The following is an 18,206-nucleotide window of genomic DNA, read 5'->3' as shown; positions in this document are numbered from 1 at the left end:
AAGACAGCTCTGAAAAGGAAGCTTTGTTCGGGCTTTTCATTTTCTTTAGCAGAACTCCATTTATTTTAGGTCTTTTAGGAAAACTTAAATTTCCTGTCTAGCACAAGCAGATTCGGCCAGTCTTCAGATTTAACCTCCAAATAAATATCTATATTTCCTTCATAGATTTATTTATTTATTTATTTAGGTTTTTTCAAGACATGGTTTCTCTGTGTAGCCTTGGCTGTCCTGGACTTGCTTTGTAGACCAGGCTGGCCTCGAACTCACAGCGATCCTCCTGCCTCTGCCTCCCGAGTGCTGGGGCTACATGGGTGCACCACCACGCCAGCCCCATAGACTCTTTCAAGTCCATGTGATATGGGTATAACAAACACCCACAGGTTTTTAACTATGTGTGGCACAGGGGTGAAAGAGACAGGCATGTTGTTGTTTTAAATAAGAAAATCCCAATCGTTTGATTTTTACTCATGAAAACTCAAAGCCAGATGCTGGGGTGAAAACCTGTTAGCTCAGGGAGGCAGAGAAAGCACCCAGCTGACCTTCCTACTCAGCTCATGTCCCAGGGGAAAAACCAAACAGCCCTTTCTTCTTGTCCACACTGTCTTAAATACCCTTCAACTCAAAGTCCCTCCTTTCTGTTTAATACCTGGCAGCTGATTTCTTGCTCTGTCTCTTGACCTGGGATTAACTTTATTTAAACCTATATACAGAAAGTTCTTGGATTAAAGGTGTTCCTAGGGCTGAGCCACACCAAACAAGAAACAGGTTTTACAGTTCACAATCTCAGAGTTCACAATGGGATCAAATATCCTCCAACATCATGTGATTTTTCATTTCTTAAAATTAATATAATTAAAGCTTAGTTGACTACAGAATAGATGTGAAAGTTTGTTTTCTTTTCGGCTTTTGGAGAAAGCGTCTCACTACATAGATTTTGCTGGCTTGGAACTTACTACTCAAACAAAACTGGTCTCAAACTTACAGGTATCTACCTGCCTCTGCCTCAAGAGTGAGTCTCTCTTCTCTTCCCTCCTCCTCTTCCTCCTCCTTCTCCTCTTCCTCCTCCTCCTCTTCTTCTTCTTCTTCTTCTTCTCTCTCTCTCTCTCTCTCTCTCTCTCTCTCTCTCTCTCTCTCTCTCTCCTCCCCATCCCTCCCTCTCCCTCTCTCTCCATCTCCTGAGACAGGGTTTCTCTGGGTAGAACCCACTCTGTGGACCAGGCTGGCCTCAAACTCAGACATCTCCCTAACTCTGCTTCTTGAGTGGTGTAGATGAGTTTCTTAAGTTTTTATCAAAAACCAGTTCTGGCATTACTGGTGAGATCATTATCAGTCAGACTAGATAGCATATGGTACATATGGCACATAAAAATCGGTTTTAAATTTTTGCTTTGAATTAGTAAAAAGCCAAACATATATATTTTGCATGAATTGGAATCTACCTTCAAAGGTGTGTTTAGGTGGGCTCAGAGGTTAAGAGCACTGGCTATTCTTCCAAAGGTCCTGAGTTCAATTCCCAGCAACCATATGGTGGCTCATAACCATCTATAAGGAGATTTGGTGCCCTCTCCTGGCAGGCAGACAGGAAGGCAGGCACATATGCAGGCAAGACATTGTATACATAATAAATAAATACATTGTTTTTTAAAAGGTACATTTAGTCTCTGATAGCTATATAAAACTGACAGCAATGGGAATGGTGAATACGTCACAATTATAAACAACCTTAGAAGGAAAAAACACCACAAAATTTGGCTCAAAGTTTAACAACCTCTGTTTAACACAAACCAGCGGTTGAAGTCAAATTTCATCATTGTTGGATGTTTTAAATGCTCAGTTTTACTAATGAATGCTTTTGGCATACAGATATATAATATTTCCTAATTGTTATTAAATATCAGGTAAAGGAAAGTTGTTCTCTAAGCATTAAACTACTGGTCAGTGTGCTGTTGGCTACTTTTCTTTTCTTATGGCAAAATATATCCTGTGGTGAGGTTGCAGGGATGACTCAGCATTTAAGAGCTGTACTTTCAGGGGACCAGGATTCCATTCTCAGCAGGCACATGGCAGCTCACAACCATCTATTAACACAGCTCTAGTTGATTTTGACAGCCTCTTCTGGCCTCTACATACATGCACGCAAAACACACACACACACACACGATATATAGATATAGATATAAATATAGCTATAGATAATCTCCATATCCATCCCCTGTGCTACTTGCTGCAGTTCCCTCAGTTTTTCCAGAGTCAGAGATTTCAAAGGTAAACATCTGGGATAATGCCATACCAATGTGGTTTCATCATCCAGAGAAACCTGCCCTTGTTTGGAAGAGCTTTCTGGAACACTGTCTTTGCTTCCACCACACTGAATTGTTGGATACAGTATCTTATCTCCTGAAATTCCATTCTTATGGCTTTAGGGACTATCAGAATTATCAGAACTGTGAGTCCTTGACCTACGCCTTCCAGACATCTCAGCTGCTGGCCAGGGTGACCATGCTTGTCTGTTAAACTCTTTGGTGGCAAACTCTGAACTAACATAAACTTAGTTTATGGCAAAACATAATGAAACAAACATGAGTGTATTTATTCTTTTTATTCCACTCAGTATAAACATGTACACATTAACAAAAATGAACAACATGCATGATTACAGAGCACTACTGCCCAAGGCCTGAAAGGAGCTGCTACATGGTATATGAAATGTAAGCAACTGGTCCCCTCAAGATTTCTTCACCTTTTTTCTTTTGAAATTGGTCTTGCCATATATCCCAGACTGGCCTCAAATACATAGTCTTCCTGCCTCCGTCTCCCACATCCTGGAATTATAGGTGCATGCCATGACACCAGTTTCCCCAGGATTTCCAGTAAGAATTTGCAATTTTATGTAACTCTAACCAAACCCATACACACACATACCATTTTTTACTTTTCTTTTATTTCCTTTTCTTTTTTTTTTTTTTTTTTTTTTTTTTGGTTTTTCGAGACAAGGTTTCTCTGTGTAGCCTTGGCTGTTTTGGACTAACTTTGTAGACCAGGCTGGCCTCGAACTTACAGCGATGTGCCTGCCTCTGCCTCCCGAGTGCTGGGATTATTCCTTTTCCTTTTTAACTGAAGACAGACCACGATTTCAAGTGGTTTTTAAACTTCCTGCTTTATGGTTAGGACACATGTACTCCAAAGTAACTGTGTCTAATGGCCACCCCCCCACCCACACACACACACAGTTCCATCTCACAAAGCAAAAAGAACAAGCCAAAACCATACACAGGTCTCACAGTATAATTTTTGTTCAGGTTTTCTTCAGTAAAACAACTAGTTTAGTAAGAACCTTTAATATCAGAGATTTATATATAAGAAATACACTCTACTTCATACTAACTAGTTTCTTAAATTAAACAAGTTCCTTTTTCACTTGACACTATATCCTTCCTTATTCTAATTAAAACAACAAGGAACCGGATTGTGGGTTTCTGGGCTTTTATACTCTCGCATAGCCAGTAAGGACCAATGAGCATAGTACTTACCTAAAGGCAAAAGTAAACAAGAAGCCCTAGAACTGCTACACCACTTATGTCGAAGGAAATTCACAGAATGCTCTATTTTATCTCCTCTATCTAGTCCCACAAGTTCCCCCTATTCAATCCTTTTTGGTGGCAATTCCTGTTTAACCCAGCCACTGTAATCTAAAGACTCAACATCTTTCTAAAGGGTTTCATCCACTCGCTATGTTAAGTATCCTCAAAATGCTGCCAAATATCCAGTGCTCATTTCTGGCCTAAATTATCTCTGAGTTCCAAATCTATATATACAACTAGTTTTGGCCTGTCCCCTGAGGAAATCATCCCCTATGGAGTCAAAGGCATGTCCAGTTTAACATAGATGACTACACCAACACTATGTTCAAGTCTTCCCATAGCAGTGTGATAAATGATACCACTATCTCTGCTACTCAAGTTCAGAAGGTGGGAACACCCTATGCATTCTTCCATGTCCGCATTCACCATCGACCAACAGCTCCTGCCTTATGTAACTCCCATCAACCAGTACTGGAAGCCCAGCTAGTCCTTGTTACTTCTGCTGCTACTCCTAATCTAAGGCCAGGCATGCTCCACCTCTGTCTTCAGCACTGTAACGGCATCTTTACTACTCTCTTCACTTAGATTCTTAACCTCTCTCCAAACTAAAAGATAGAACAGTATGATACCCTACAAAGAATCTAGATCGAAGAAAACTGAAACAATAAACACAAAGGAAGCCATATAAAGGATGGATTTGGTTGATAACTGGACACATTATTTAATATTAATAACACAAAGACAATCAGATATTATATGTCCTCTGACAGAAACCCAAACCTGGATCTGATGCCACACCTTCTAATCCTATCCACAACAGTTCTACCAACTAGGGAGCAAATGTATGCATGAAGACCATTTTCATTCAAACCACCAAGCACGCAAACAGAACTTTTGAATAATCTATATCAACAAAACAAAACACTCAAATCATACTTGGTTTTGATCAAGCCACTCACAGCATTTTCAATTTTCAGGAAATACAGTAGATACAGACACAGTTATAATGGTACATGCTGCAATGGCAGCACTAAGGAGGGGAAGGGAGGAGTCTCAGGACTTCAAGGTCATCCTCAACTACATGAGACTTCAAAAAGCTGAACACATAAACAAAAGATAAAACAAAAATAATCAACAAAAGCACTCCCATAACACAACACTAAGCTACAGTATGAAAAATGCTTACCTGACAGATGCCAGATAAATGCCAAAAAGATCGACTCTATTGCTGATGAAAGATGTACCAAGCAACAACAGTGAGAAACCTAACTTAAATCCTAGTGTAAACAAACTGAAAAAAAGACATTTATAAAGCAACTGAGATCTGAACACTGAAATTATTAAAACTAACTTAAATCACTTTATTTTCAAAATCCATAGAACAGAACCCAATACTATATATAAGCCACACTGTAAGAGCAAACACATAAGCTAAGGGCAGAGTATGTGAGATAAGCTCCTAAAGAACATCAGCACATTCTTACAAGATGCTGGTAACAGGGATAGACAGCTACTGGGGCAGAATACTATGTCAGAGCTGCAAACTGCACTTTTCCCCACCCCCAATAGGGTCTTGCTATGCTGGACTTGAATTTGTGGCAATCCTCCTGCCCTTACCTCAGTATGCTGGGATTATTTCTTTGTGTTCACGTACAAATCTGAATCACAAGAATCTAACTGCTGCAGCATAAAAATTATCTAACATGTAGAATGACAGAGAAGTGACAGTGCCTAGACTGGAAGTAAATACCAAGAGCAGCAGATAATCTACGGAAAGCTTTCATCACTAAACCCCGCAACTCAGAAGCTCCATACCTACATGTGATTTACACACATGCTTGTATGAGTGCATATGTACACACACACACACACACACACACACACACACACACACACACACACACACTTTATAGGAAAGGAACTACCAGAAAAACAAAATAAAAATTCTTGGAACCATTAAAACTTTTTATTTGCCAAGGTTAAAGTTTTGGATGACAAAATGAAGAAGTTTCTCAGGATGCACAGTAAAAAAGAAAGTTGAAAGGAAACACATTAAAGACACAATGGAACAACCTAATAAAGCCAACTTACAACTAAAAACAACTATACTGGGAGGAGAAAAGGAAGCAAACAAAGGGGAGAAACATATTAAAAAATAACAGAAGAGGGAGTTGGGGAGAAGCACTCAGTGGAAAGTATTTTCTGTATAGGGACGAGGACCTAAATTCAAATCTCAGGACCCCTATGCATAGCTGTATATGGGGCAGCTTCTGTTACCCTGGGCAGGGAGGAGAATCTCTGGAGCTCTCAGGTCAGCCTAGCCAAAATAGTGGGTTTTATATTCAGTGAGAGAAAAGTAAGGTAGAGAGCAACAAGTCACAAAATGGTGTGCACTCATGTGCTCACACACAAGCACAAAATATACACATATATGCAAATATAGTAACAATAATTAATAATAACAACAATAACAACAACAGAATGCCTTCCAGAGCTAGCAAAAACAAAACAAAAACCTTAATTTGTCTTTAACTTAAAACTTCAGGCTGGGCAGTGGTGGCGCACACCTTTAATCCCAGCACTCAGGAGGCAGAGGCAGGTGGTTCTCTTGAGTTCAAGGCCAACCTGGTCTACAGAGCAAGCTCTAGGACAGCCAGGGATACAAAGTAAAACCCTGTCTCAAGCAAACAAGCAAAAATAATTTTTCAGTAAAATTATTAGAAGTGGGATTTCTAATCATTCTAAGATATAACTGAACAATTTAAAATATATTTAAAGACTTTGCTGGCTTTTTTTTTTTCTTTGAATAATGGGAGAAAGGTTTTCTTTAAAGATTCAAGACCTTCAATAATTCAAGCAAGAGATGGTCATAATTCGAAACATATATGGCATTGATAAAATTAAGTAACATGCTATGAAATATACCAAGGTAAATAATAAACAAGGTTAGTACAGAAATTTGTCATTTAAAATTTCAAGCCAGCAGTTTTTAAGAACATCAAACTGTATCATTCTATAAGTGCAAAGAAAAGATGTAAACCTTTAAAGAGTCAAGTTCATTACAGATACCAGGTTTGAAAATGTTGCTACTGGCACCCATTGATGCTAACACCAAATTTTGTTTTTAAGGGCTTGGACAAAATGGAAATTTCAACCAGCAGAGTGAGGTATCAGGGTGCTTCAAGTGGCTATCAGCCTCTTCTCGCTTTTGAATACTCCTTGAAACATCATCTCTTCTTAGACTGTTATGTGTACCACTGGCTTTCCTGAATCTCGATAATATCCACTCTTTTGTTCCATGTAAGTAACTTTCTCTCCATATTCATATTCATATTCTCTCTCTCTCTTTTCAAGACAAGGTTTCTCTGTGTGGTCTTGGCTATCCTGCACTAACTCTGTAGACCAGGCTGGCCTCAAACTCACAGAGATCTGCTTGCCTCTGCCTCCCGAGTGCTAGACTGAAGATGTGCACCACCACCTGGCTCTTATTGGTTTTTTGTTTGTTTGTTTGTTTGTTTGTTTTTATCTATCCTATCACTGATTTTAGTAGAAAATATTGGCCTTACATTAACAAATGAAAAGGCCAGTTCTCTTCTGTGATTTACATCATACAATCCTAGTGTCATAAAGAATGTTCAAGAACAAGGAAAAAGGATCTTTTCAGCATTAGTTTCTTGCTAGTGTTCTATTCTAACTAAATTTTAGACGAGTTAGAAATTATCCTAGAAGCCAAAGGATCTCACAGAAGGGTGATCCCTAAGCCACACAAACACACACAGACACACACACATTTTTAAAAGACAAGATTTCACTATGTAGCTATAGGTCGCTTAGAATTTACTATATAGAACAGGCTGGCCTTGCACTCACAAAGCTGTCCCTGCATCTTCCTCCTAAATGCTGGGATTAAAGTTTGCCACCATGCCTGGCCCAGTTGTGCATATTCTTAAAATATTAATTTTTGAGTACACTGCACTGAAATGTTAAAAGTTTAGAAAAACTCCATTTATAACAAAACCTTATTTCTTTCCAGCCACTCTGCAGGAACACAAAAGGCCAAATTCCTTTCTCATGCTTCTGAGGCCAATTGCAGGCCTCAGCACCACATAATAATCCTACAAGTTTTAATTAACCCTCTCTGATTTGACTGCCGAGAGCATAGTATTACACAATTACTCAAATGTGTGGGTTTATGCCTTGGAATAAGAATGAGACCACTCAAGTTAAAAGCATCCAAAAGCTACCCTCAAGGACTCAGTAAGCAATATGCCATCCCACGCCCCTCAAGGGCTTGTCACCAAGCAGTAAGTCACCCTAGGATCTCATAAATCTAAACTGACCTTGAAATAAAACCACCAATGACATAACTGGAATACCGAAAGATCAACCATAAACAAATAAAAAGACAGATGATTTAGCCAAAGATGCCACAAGGTGGGACTGAGGAGATGGCTCAGCGGATAAAGAGCTTACTGCACAAACACCAAGCACTCAGCACCCACAGAACAGCTGAGCACAGTGCAGAGTGACCCACATCTAAAACCTCATCCCTATGACTGGATGGCTGCAGCAGATAGACCCCAGAGGCTCGCTGGCCAGGAGCGTAGCCTAGCTGACACAGTGAGGTCCAGGCTCATGGAGAAATTCTGTCTTAGAAAATACACAAGAGCAACGGGGGAAGACATCAGTGTCAACCCCTGGCCTTCACATACACCTGTACAGGTAAGTAAACCTGCACAAACAAAGCAAGCCAAAAGGTAACTCACAGAAACACACACACAGTCATATGAAGAAGACAAGTGTTATCAGAAAGCAGGTATATTTGGATAATGTCTGAGATGCTTTTCACTGATATATTTGGGAAAATTTTTACACAATAGCAAGAATTGAAATGAAAATAATGTTGGTTAGTAGGTATTACTGTCGGAAACATACATAATAAAGTAATTTGGGAGTGTTGTTACAGCTGGCACAATTTAAAGGAAAATTTTTGGTCCTAAAATGCTACTAACAGAGTATTTCGAAAAGAAAAGAAAAAGTGCGTGTCTGTAGTCACATAAACAGACTATACAAAAGTGCCTTTCCCAGACAAACTTAGGAAACAATTGTATATGGCAAAGAATATAAACTTTCACAGAAGATGGAGCAGTGGTTCTACATCGACACAACGGAAGACTATGCAACAGTTTAAAGAAGTAAGAGTGACACATGACAGCATGGCATTAAAAACGCTTCGTGTGTTATTGAGTAGACATAGTAGGTGTTGAAGATGTACAGAGAATGACTGTTTTCAGTAGTAAAACAACTGCCTAGAGTGAGTAAGTGAAGTCCTGGCTTCCACTCCCAGTAGTTCCCACCCCTAAAGCAAATAAACAACAATCAACATAAAATTTGTTTGAAGGCTTATATGTTAAAAGTCACTGCATAAAGTATAAACAGGTTTAAGGAATTTTTACATTATGATCATTTCAATTTTTAAAAGATGATATTTATACACTAAGCTCATAGCTAAAAATTTTAAATGAGCAAATAGCTAGGAAAAGAGCAACACCCTTGCTATACACACTATGAGATTGCCTGTGCTGTTCGCACACACCACTGTATGTGACAAACTAACACTCAGAACAGCCATACCAACACTAACTATTCATTCTGACAGCCTATACAAATGGCTTCAGTAGTCACACCTGTAAGGTTTTTTTCAAGGTGTATTTTAATCCAACCTACCCTTTACGCTTTATAAGAGGTCATTACTTCCACTGAAAATTAAAAGAAAAAAAAAATCAATACATTCCTAAACTTTCTGGATGCATGTATTATCTGGGAAATAAAACCAAGTAACTATATATGGTTGGCCAAGGAACTTAGGTTTTAAAAAAAAAAAACTAAAATAAAATCTAGATGTGGTCCAAAGTAAATGCAACATTTAGTTGACTAAAAATTAAACATTTTTGTTGCTTTATCTTCCTGAGAAACTTATGAATGATCTTAAGTATGTGAAAAATCAACTTAATGCTTAAAATATATCTAATTTACTTATATAAGATCATATAAAAGTTACATAAATTCTCAAAATCACTCGTAACAATGTATACTACAAAATGTACTATTGTATTTCTATTTAAATATACATAAATGCCAAGAGAACCAACTCTTGGAGGGCAGAGGTCATAACCTAATCATAGAAGACTACATTATTAAGACTTAAAACCTAAAAATCCAAGCAAGAAATCCTTAAGAACACACACACACACACACACACACACACACACACACACACATACAGAAAAAAGAAAAAGGCAAAACACTGTAGACTTTTACACTCCTTCTGTACATATTTCTGATATTGATGTGACTATGAAACATGCCTCTAAGCATCTTAATAAAAGAGTCAATAACAGAGGAAAAGGTCCACACAGTGTTACGAAGGACAATAGCAGGCACACATCTATGGCTCTGATTCAGCCTAGTTTGCTTTCTGTGCCTGGACCTGGAACACACCTTTCAGCAGGTCTCAGTTTCCTAATCTATAGAAATGGAAACCCCAAGTATCCATGTACTTCATCAGTCATTTGTGCCCGAAGAGATAATGTATATAAAGCATATGAAAGTGCCTTTGAAAAGTATAAAACCCTACAGAAATAGGTGTTTTAAAAACTGTCCTTACCAAAACACCAACAAAGGCAATTTGAGATCCAATTATGTCCTATATACATGTCTGAAAGGGTGTTTACTCGAGACCCTGACAAATCACAAGCATACTAGTTAGTGTAGTGTCCACAGCAAGCCATTTTGCTTCTCTAAGAATTTTACTATCACAGAACTGAAACCCTGTCAAATAACAGGAAAGCTGTCAAGCTGGCTAATCAAACCTCACTGCTTAAATCTGCACTGCTCCAAAGGCCATATTCTCCCTCCAGAGCTCCCGTCCACTATCCCTTCATACCCAATCTCAAAGACTGAAGAAGCCGTGCTTGGATTGCAAGGTAAATTTCACCTTATGCTTGCCAGACCCCACACTGACACATCAAGTGAAAAAAGCCACCCCCCAAATCTCCATACACATGCAAAATACACGACTACACACAAACACGTACACGTCCTTCATTCTTTAGGGAGAAATGTATTTCTTACATAGCAAACGATCATCACCTTAAAATGAAGTGTATAACACAGCACAACAAGAAAAATAAATCATACTCACCATCTCCCATAGCCATTCAGATGGTCCAGGGAGCTCTCTCAAACCAAGAGGTCAAATATCACAGCAAAATAAGTGTAGCTCAGTGCCTGCGCCACTGGGCTCGGCCTGCAGCCTACAGGCACCCGGAGCACTGTGTGACCCAGGCCGCGCTGCAGCTCTGCACCGCAATAGCCAACAGCTGCTACTCCACTTCAAAATAAAAGTCTGGGGTCTTGCTGAAAACCCTCGTTTTTTAAACAGAGCCTAGCAGGGCTTGTTCAAGATTATTCTTTAACTGCACATATGCTGTTAGATACACGTTGTGATATTTCTCCTTGTACCGGATGTCTGAAATTTAATCTAAGAAAAGCTCTGGGAGCCAATAAATGTCATCCCACTGGGGGACTTTTAATGCAATCATCAAAACACAAGGCATGTGTTCAGCAATCATTTTCTGCTTCCCTAAAGATATCCATGTAATCAGTAGCGATCACATGATCTGATGGATTAGCTGGTTTGCGCCTTTTAAAAAAGGTTTTCATCCTTTTGTTGTCATTACCTTTTAATATTTACAACAGAAGACTGCTAGAAGTGCACAAACAGGAATAGCCCAGTTTCCATGATTAACTGCTCTCATTATGCAGGAAGCATTCTGGCTGCCGTAAACAAATCACGTCAAAGACAGCCCATCAAAGGCAGCTCTGTGCGCGGACAGCAGGGCCACACGGAACAAAGCTTGCTTCTGGTGGAGACAAATCTAGCCAGTGCGCAGCTGCAGGGGAGCTAAGCACCCTCTCTCCAGGCTGCACAGCCATCACCACACTATTGAGCTCTGAGAAGGCCTTAGGGCTGACAGTCACACATGTTTTTAAATCAACCTAAGAAAAGAGCTTCTCTGCTCACTATCAAAGAACATGCCATGAAAATATACAAAACTAGACTGGAAGTTACGATACGGCCAAGGTAACTTTAAAGTCTAAGTTCTACGCTTTACTTTATCGCCAGCCTCTAAAGTAAATAATTCTCTTCCTGGCACCCATCTCAAACAGAGAAACTGGAAATTACTCTATCGTGATTATACACCAAACTGTACTTGGCCCTACAAGCGTATCAGACAAATTATACACAATTTTTCCCAATGAGGGAAGAAGAAACAGTTGTAGCCACCAACATGGTTGTTGTTTACATCCCCATTAGGGTGGGAAATTGTCTAGAAAGCTCCATGATGACAACAGGCCCTGCATGATCACAGGGACCACAATTTGTAGTCTTTTCATCATAGACTGCTGTTGGCTCTTCCAAAAACAATATGCCTACTTTTAGTTCCATTCTCCTTCTAATAGGAAAGAGCTAATTCTTCTGTGCTTAGGGACTCTGCCAACTTGCTTTGTAACATGAAAATTAAAGTCCAGCTTCATCTTCAGGAAAAACAAATGTGCTTGTCTATTTCCTAAACCAAATGTTCTGTATTCAAATTTGACGATATAATTTAGTGTTCTTGATGCTGCTCAACTAGTCCTTTTAAAACTAAAGTCAAGAGCACTATAAAGACAACTAGGAAAGAACCCAGTGAAGAATAGTGCACAACTACACATTAGGACCCACGAGATGAGCAACAGAAACAGAATGTTTCTCAACAGTCAAGGCAAGAATTACTCCAGGTCACCCATGTGCATGCCCCTTTCTACACCATAACCCTTTAGGGGCTCCTACCTCTAGGAGCTGATCACAAGTTCCCCTGACCTACAGACATTCAGGGCATCGCTCTGCTCCCTTCTTCAACACGCCTCAAACACTGCCTCCTCTCCCTGGCCGGGCTCCAGGAAGCCCATGTCTCTCTCTGCTCACCTCTGGGCTTTCATAGTACTATTTTCTTCTGACCAAAGTGTTTCCCTAACAAGCAGCCTTTGCCTGGTTATTCTATGGATCAGGGCTCAACTGAAATGTTCCTTCTTGAGAGAGGCTGAAGTAACATCACTGAAGTTCTTATACTTTCAGAATTCTATTTTCTTCAGATGATGACTCTTAAAAATGTTATAGCGCCTTTACAAGAAATCCCTTGGGCTTTATTTATATTTTTATTACAAACACTCTAAACCATCATACTGTAAGATGCACTGTCATATTATTACAGTCTCAGGCAAAGACAGTATCATCTGCCATAGTTTCTGGTCACAGAACCATGTAGAACAAATTTAAAACTCATACCATATCTGAAGAACCCAAGACAATGTCCCTTGGGTAGGGCCATCATGCAAGAAAGAAGAGGAAGCATTTTCAGGGATCATCATCCTATTGTACAAATGATCCATTTCCACACATCTTCACAGTGAGGACTTATTTTGTCCTAAAATGTTTTTGTTCTCTGTAACTTTACTTTTTAGTTTGAATTTGTGATAAAAACAAAGCCAGCAAAAAGCTGAACACTCTGGGGGGGGGGGGAGAGAGAGAGAGAGAGAGAGAGAGAGAGAGAGAGAGAGAGAGAGAGAGAGAGTGTGTGTGTGTGTGTGTGTGTGTATGTATGTATGTATGTATGTGTATACACACTGAAATAAAAGAGTTGAATTACCTTTCATTAAATTACTTTTTACACAAACTACTGGTCTTCCTAGTGTAGCCTATAAAAATATTTTCATTGCTCAATTAACAATTGTTTTAGCACTACTGAGGACTAAGCTAACAGCTCTAGCCCCAGCCCCCAGTCTGCATTAAATTTCCCAGACAAGGCTTGAACTTGTGCCCCTGCTCCCTCAGCCCCACAAGGAGCTGAGGCGGCAGGCCTGTTCCATCATAGGGCATGTGTATAAAATGGAGCAGAGTCAAGATCTTTAAAGAAGTTTTAAATATAGATTTTTTAAACAGAAGAGTAAATAGACAGAGTCCCTTGGAAAGAAAGACACACCTGAAGGAATGGGTATGAACTTCTCTAAGAGTCACCAACTAATATACTTTTGCACACATAGAGATTATTCAAGTATCCTGAGTTAGAATAAAATGCACCATAATTTTCCTCATTAATATTAGTGGAAATATTTTTTTTTCATTTAATGATTTCCCACTTGACATCAGGGTCTTAGGAAGAATGCAAATGTCATGTACAAGGAATACCTGTGTTTTCTCTGCTGTTAACTGTTACCACACTATGTATGTGTTTGACATGAGACATAAGTCTCTACTGGTTGAGGGAACCACTAAGAGAGACCTAGAGTAATGATAGTGAACATGGAAGAAACAAGCAAACAAGATGTAAGACATGATCAGAGGTAAAAGTGATTGATCAGTTAGAATGGGAAATCAAGTCAAGTTTCCCCTTAGTGGGACCACTGACTAAAATGGCTAAAACTGGGGAAGTAACAGATTAAGGAGAGAAACAGAGCCTGGCCTGGTAGCAGATGCCTATGATTCTAGCATTTGTGAGGAAGAGACAGGAGGATCAGAAGTCCAAGGTCATCCTCTCTAAAAAGAGTTAGAGGCCAACCAGGACCATGTGAGACCCTGTAAGGGATGAAAGGGAAAGAGGGGAAGCAGGGAAAGGGAGGTACGGGCAGAGGGGGATATGAGGGGCTGGGGACGCGTGAGGGGGAGAAGAAGAACATGAAGCGGAACACGAACAAGATTGTGTCTAGATATGATAACCCTGAAGTGCCTATAGCATGTAGGATATGATAAACCTAAAATCCAAATAGCAATGTTATCAAAATCACAGGCTTCCAAAAGCAGACTATAAAGAAGAGATGAACTACAGCTAGAACGTCAGCAAAGAATTTGCTAGTCTTTGGTCTGGACTTGCTGTGAGAGAAATAGTTTGGGCCCTTAGATTGCCACCATGACAAATGGGCTTCCTCTTTCTACTTTCCTCTGTTGGTAACTAATTCATAAAAGTATTTTTCACTGACAATATAGTAGAGTCATCCTTCCATAACAATAGGGGATTAGTTACAGGAATCTAAGGATGCTAAAGCCCTTCTTATATGAAATGGTGTATATCTGAGATGACCTAGAGATACTCATCCATGTACTTTAAGTCATGTCTAGAGTAACTAGTATAAAAGCAATATAAGCCAGCTATTGTGCTACACTGCTGAGGCAGTAATGATACGCTCCCAATGTGTCCATGTGCAGAACAGAGGAAGTCATCACAAACACAACTACACTTGCTGTGTGGTTGGCTGAATCTGTGAGTGTGGCGTCCACAAACACGGAGTCACAGATATGGATTAAATATGCCAATGTCAAAAACATCTTACCTGGAAACAGAAAAATCTCAACTGTTTCTATATTCAGTGTGCATATTACAGACAATTTTAACTATCATATTCAACTAGACTTCCAATATTTAGATCATAATCCCCAAGACAATCTTTGGGACTTCCTCCAAGAAAAATAAATGCCAGACTCTAACCTCAAACAGCAGTATTTACAGAGAGAAACAGAAGAAAAAGAAATAGAAGAGGGAAAAAACAAGCTCCCTTTCAGAAGGTAGCACAAATAATCTCACCAAACACAACAGTAACCACGCTTCCAAAATGATCCACAATTAAACAGTGACGCCTTTCATTTTATAATACAAACCACAGAGTTTCTTTAGTTTTAAGTAAATAGTGTGAAACACACAAGGACACTATAAAAACCCCAAGTCACAAAATTTAACAATTCTTCCTTTTCCCACTGTTCTAGTTACAGACACTGACAAAGGTAAGTACTAGACCAATTAGGATGCAGTTCTTAAACACCTTTATTCAGAGAAGAGGTGTGAGAACAGCTGTCTGAGTGAGAACTGGTAGCAATGAAGTCAATGTGTGCTTAGGACCTAAGTTTAGATTAAGGTACACACAATCTTTGTAACACCAAATTGTCACTCTACCCAACTCCTCTGCAGTACAACAAAGCCTGACCTCCAGCAAACACAGAGAAAAATAGCCTACATTATATTTTAACTAGTTTTCCTATTATTTGGCTTTACAATTCAACAAGACTTTCCTCCAAAATCATTTACTCTGTCAAGCTAATCCAATTTCTCACCTGGGAGAAAAATTGTATTATCTCTGGGAACAGAATATATTTTTCACAAATGTGTTAATGACTACTATCTAGGTAGACTAAACACAATTTATCAACATTATTCTTTTAAAAAGGGAATCAAAAATCTAATAAATGGCAACTCATCTGTGGACACAGACACTAATTCTAAACCTCCAAGAACTCTACTTGGCCTCATTCTACTTAAGCAGACAAAGATGGCTACTCTAGCAAAATTCCTGCTGTTTCTTTACCATATTGTCACTCAGAGTCTGCACACTAATGAAGAGAGCCAACCAACCCCACAATTTCTACTAAAGACAGCAAGATAAAATAATTACTCTGACTATAAGAACACATTTCACACATGGAGCTCACACAAGAGGGTTATCAGCCTTCAAGTACGAAGACAAAAAGTAAGGCCAGAAGCATCATTCCTTTACTCTGCAATCCCACTGCGAAAGATATCCTCACGGCTCCAGTGCTTCGGAGAAGGTGAAGACCCAGGACCCAGGAGTCCACGGCTACACCCCCTAGGTTTACAAGCTACACAATCAAGGCTTTTGCAATTAAAGATGCATACTTGGCTCGAAAACACACCTAGTGTCTAACACTTTGTTAAGCCATCTCAGAAATGTTTACGAACTGGAAGAACTCTTACCTTTGCAGACACTCAAAATCATACCTCCCGAATTCTGAACTTCATCAAATTTGGCAAGTATCATTTCTAATCTGGGAATAAAAGAATAAATCGTTTTTACATAGAGATGAACAAAGACACCTCCCTTTATCACCTCTCTTAGGAAAAGATTCTAGGAATTTGTCTGATTCTCTATACAACCCTCCTAAAACCAGCTCAGAGGAAGAAGACACAAGCCCCACTCTCTTCATTCACAGGAAGTCAAGTACAGACCTGCTTCCATATGTGTAGATCCAGTGATGAAACAGACAACTTTCAACAAAGCAATTTCATCAAAATTATTTCTCCAAGCCCTGTAAAAAAATTTCTAGTTCTATCCTTGTAACAAATCCCACTCAGACATCATTCAAAAGCTTATGAAGATCAAGCTAAGGAGATGGAAGGCAAGAACTACAGTGACACTGGTACAGCGGCATCTGAGGCCTCGACTGCTGCGACCTATCTCCACAACAATCCCACTAAATGTATATTCAGGGTCCTTATTCTTTCCACACTACTACTGATGCTTAAAAAAGAAAAATTGGGGGGGAGGGTTAAGACAGGGTTTCCCTGTGTAGTCCTGACCTCGAACTCACAGAGATCCACCTTCATCTGCCTCCAAAGTGCTGGGATAAAAGAGTGATCAACCACTGCCCAGCAAACATCCATTTTTTTTTTTTATTAGAAACAAAATCGCATTCATTATAGAACGAGGTGAGGAGCAGCAGCAGGGAGGAAGAAGCTGCACCAACACACACTCCAGACGAGCTGAGAATTTACTTTCTTGGCGCATTTACATTCACGTACATCTTCTTTTGGGATAAAATAAAACCTTGCCATCAATACTTTAATTAGTTTGCTTTTCCTTAAATTTCTAACTTACCATTCTATGAGTTATTCTTAAATTCATGATATATATTTGAGGAAGGAAAAAGAACACTGTTTGATGTGTTTTAACTGCCAAATGGTTTTCTGTGGCTTATTTTTACATTTTATAATTTTATTTTTCATAATTTTATTTCCTAAAACATTTCTTAAATCTCGACCCATATCTTGTCATTTCTTACTTATAAAAATGAACCTATAATTTTTGAAATGCCAATACTTATTTTAAGAGACAACTAAATGTGTAATAATATAAATGTGTATGTTAAAAAAGAAAAGAAAAAAGAAAAAAAAAGAAACAACTAAATATATTTCATGGGCAACACCATTGGACTTGGTTTGTTTGTTTTCATATTGGGGGAGAACACAAGGGTGGGAAGGTGGACCTGGGAGGAATGGGAAGCCAGTGTGATCAGGGTGCACTATGTCAAATTCCCAAATAATCAATAAAAATATTATGTTGGAAAAAATTTAAAAAGAAAAAGGAAAGGAAAGGGGCTGGAGAGATGGCTCAGTGGTTAAGAGCATGGCTGTTGTTCCAGAGGACCCTGGCTTGATTCCTAGCACCTGCACGGCATTCACAATCAGCTGTAACTCAGCCCCAGAGAATCTGATGTCTTCTGGCCTTCACAGGTACTGTATGCACAAGGTGCAAAGACATACATGGCGGCAAAACACAAATACACATAAAAGAAAAGTCTATTTTTAGCTAAACATTTCTAGAGATTCCTTATAAAACAATTTCTAAACCTTAACCTCATCTCCAACCCCAATTGTCCCAACAAGTACAGCTATTTATATGCAAAGGAAAGATACAGGTCACTTCATCCTACAACACAGAATCCTCCACGGGGTTGAA

The 18,206-nt window shown here is 39.2% G+C and overlaps 1 protein-coding gene across 4 annotated transcripts in view; it reads right to left on the bottom strand.

The window, feature by feature from the left end:
- Clasp2 (cytoplasmic linker associated protein 2) overlaps positions 1-18,206 on the bottom strand; it is a 179,612-nt gene that overhangs the window by 116,496 nt on the left and 44,910 nt on the right. For all 4 annotated transcript variants that reach the window (XM_051140338.1, XM_051140335.1, XM_051140336.1 and 1 more), the window contains exon 7: positions 16,445-16,515. In XM_051140338.1, the coding sequence (XP_050996295.1) occupies positions 16,445-16,515 (71 nt within the window). The remainder of the gene's footprint in view (positions 1-16,444; positions 16,516-18,206) is intronic.

This window comes from Acomys russatus, chromosome 32 (genome assembly GCF_903995435.1).
Source record: "Acomys russatus chromosome 32, mAcoRus1.1, whole genome shotgun sequence".
Classification (NCBI taxonomy): domain Eukaryota; kingdom Metazoa; phylum Chordata; class Mammalia; order Rodentia; family Muridae; genus Acomys; species Acomys russatus.
This window is presented reverse-complemented; position numbering and strand designations above follow the sequence as displayed.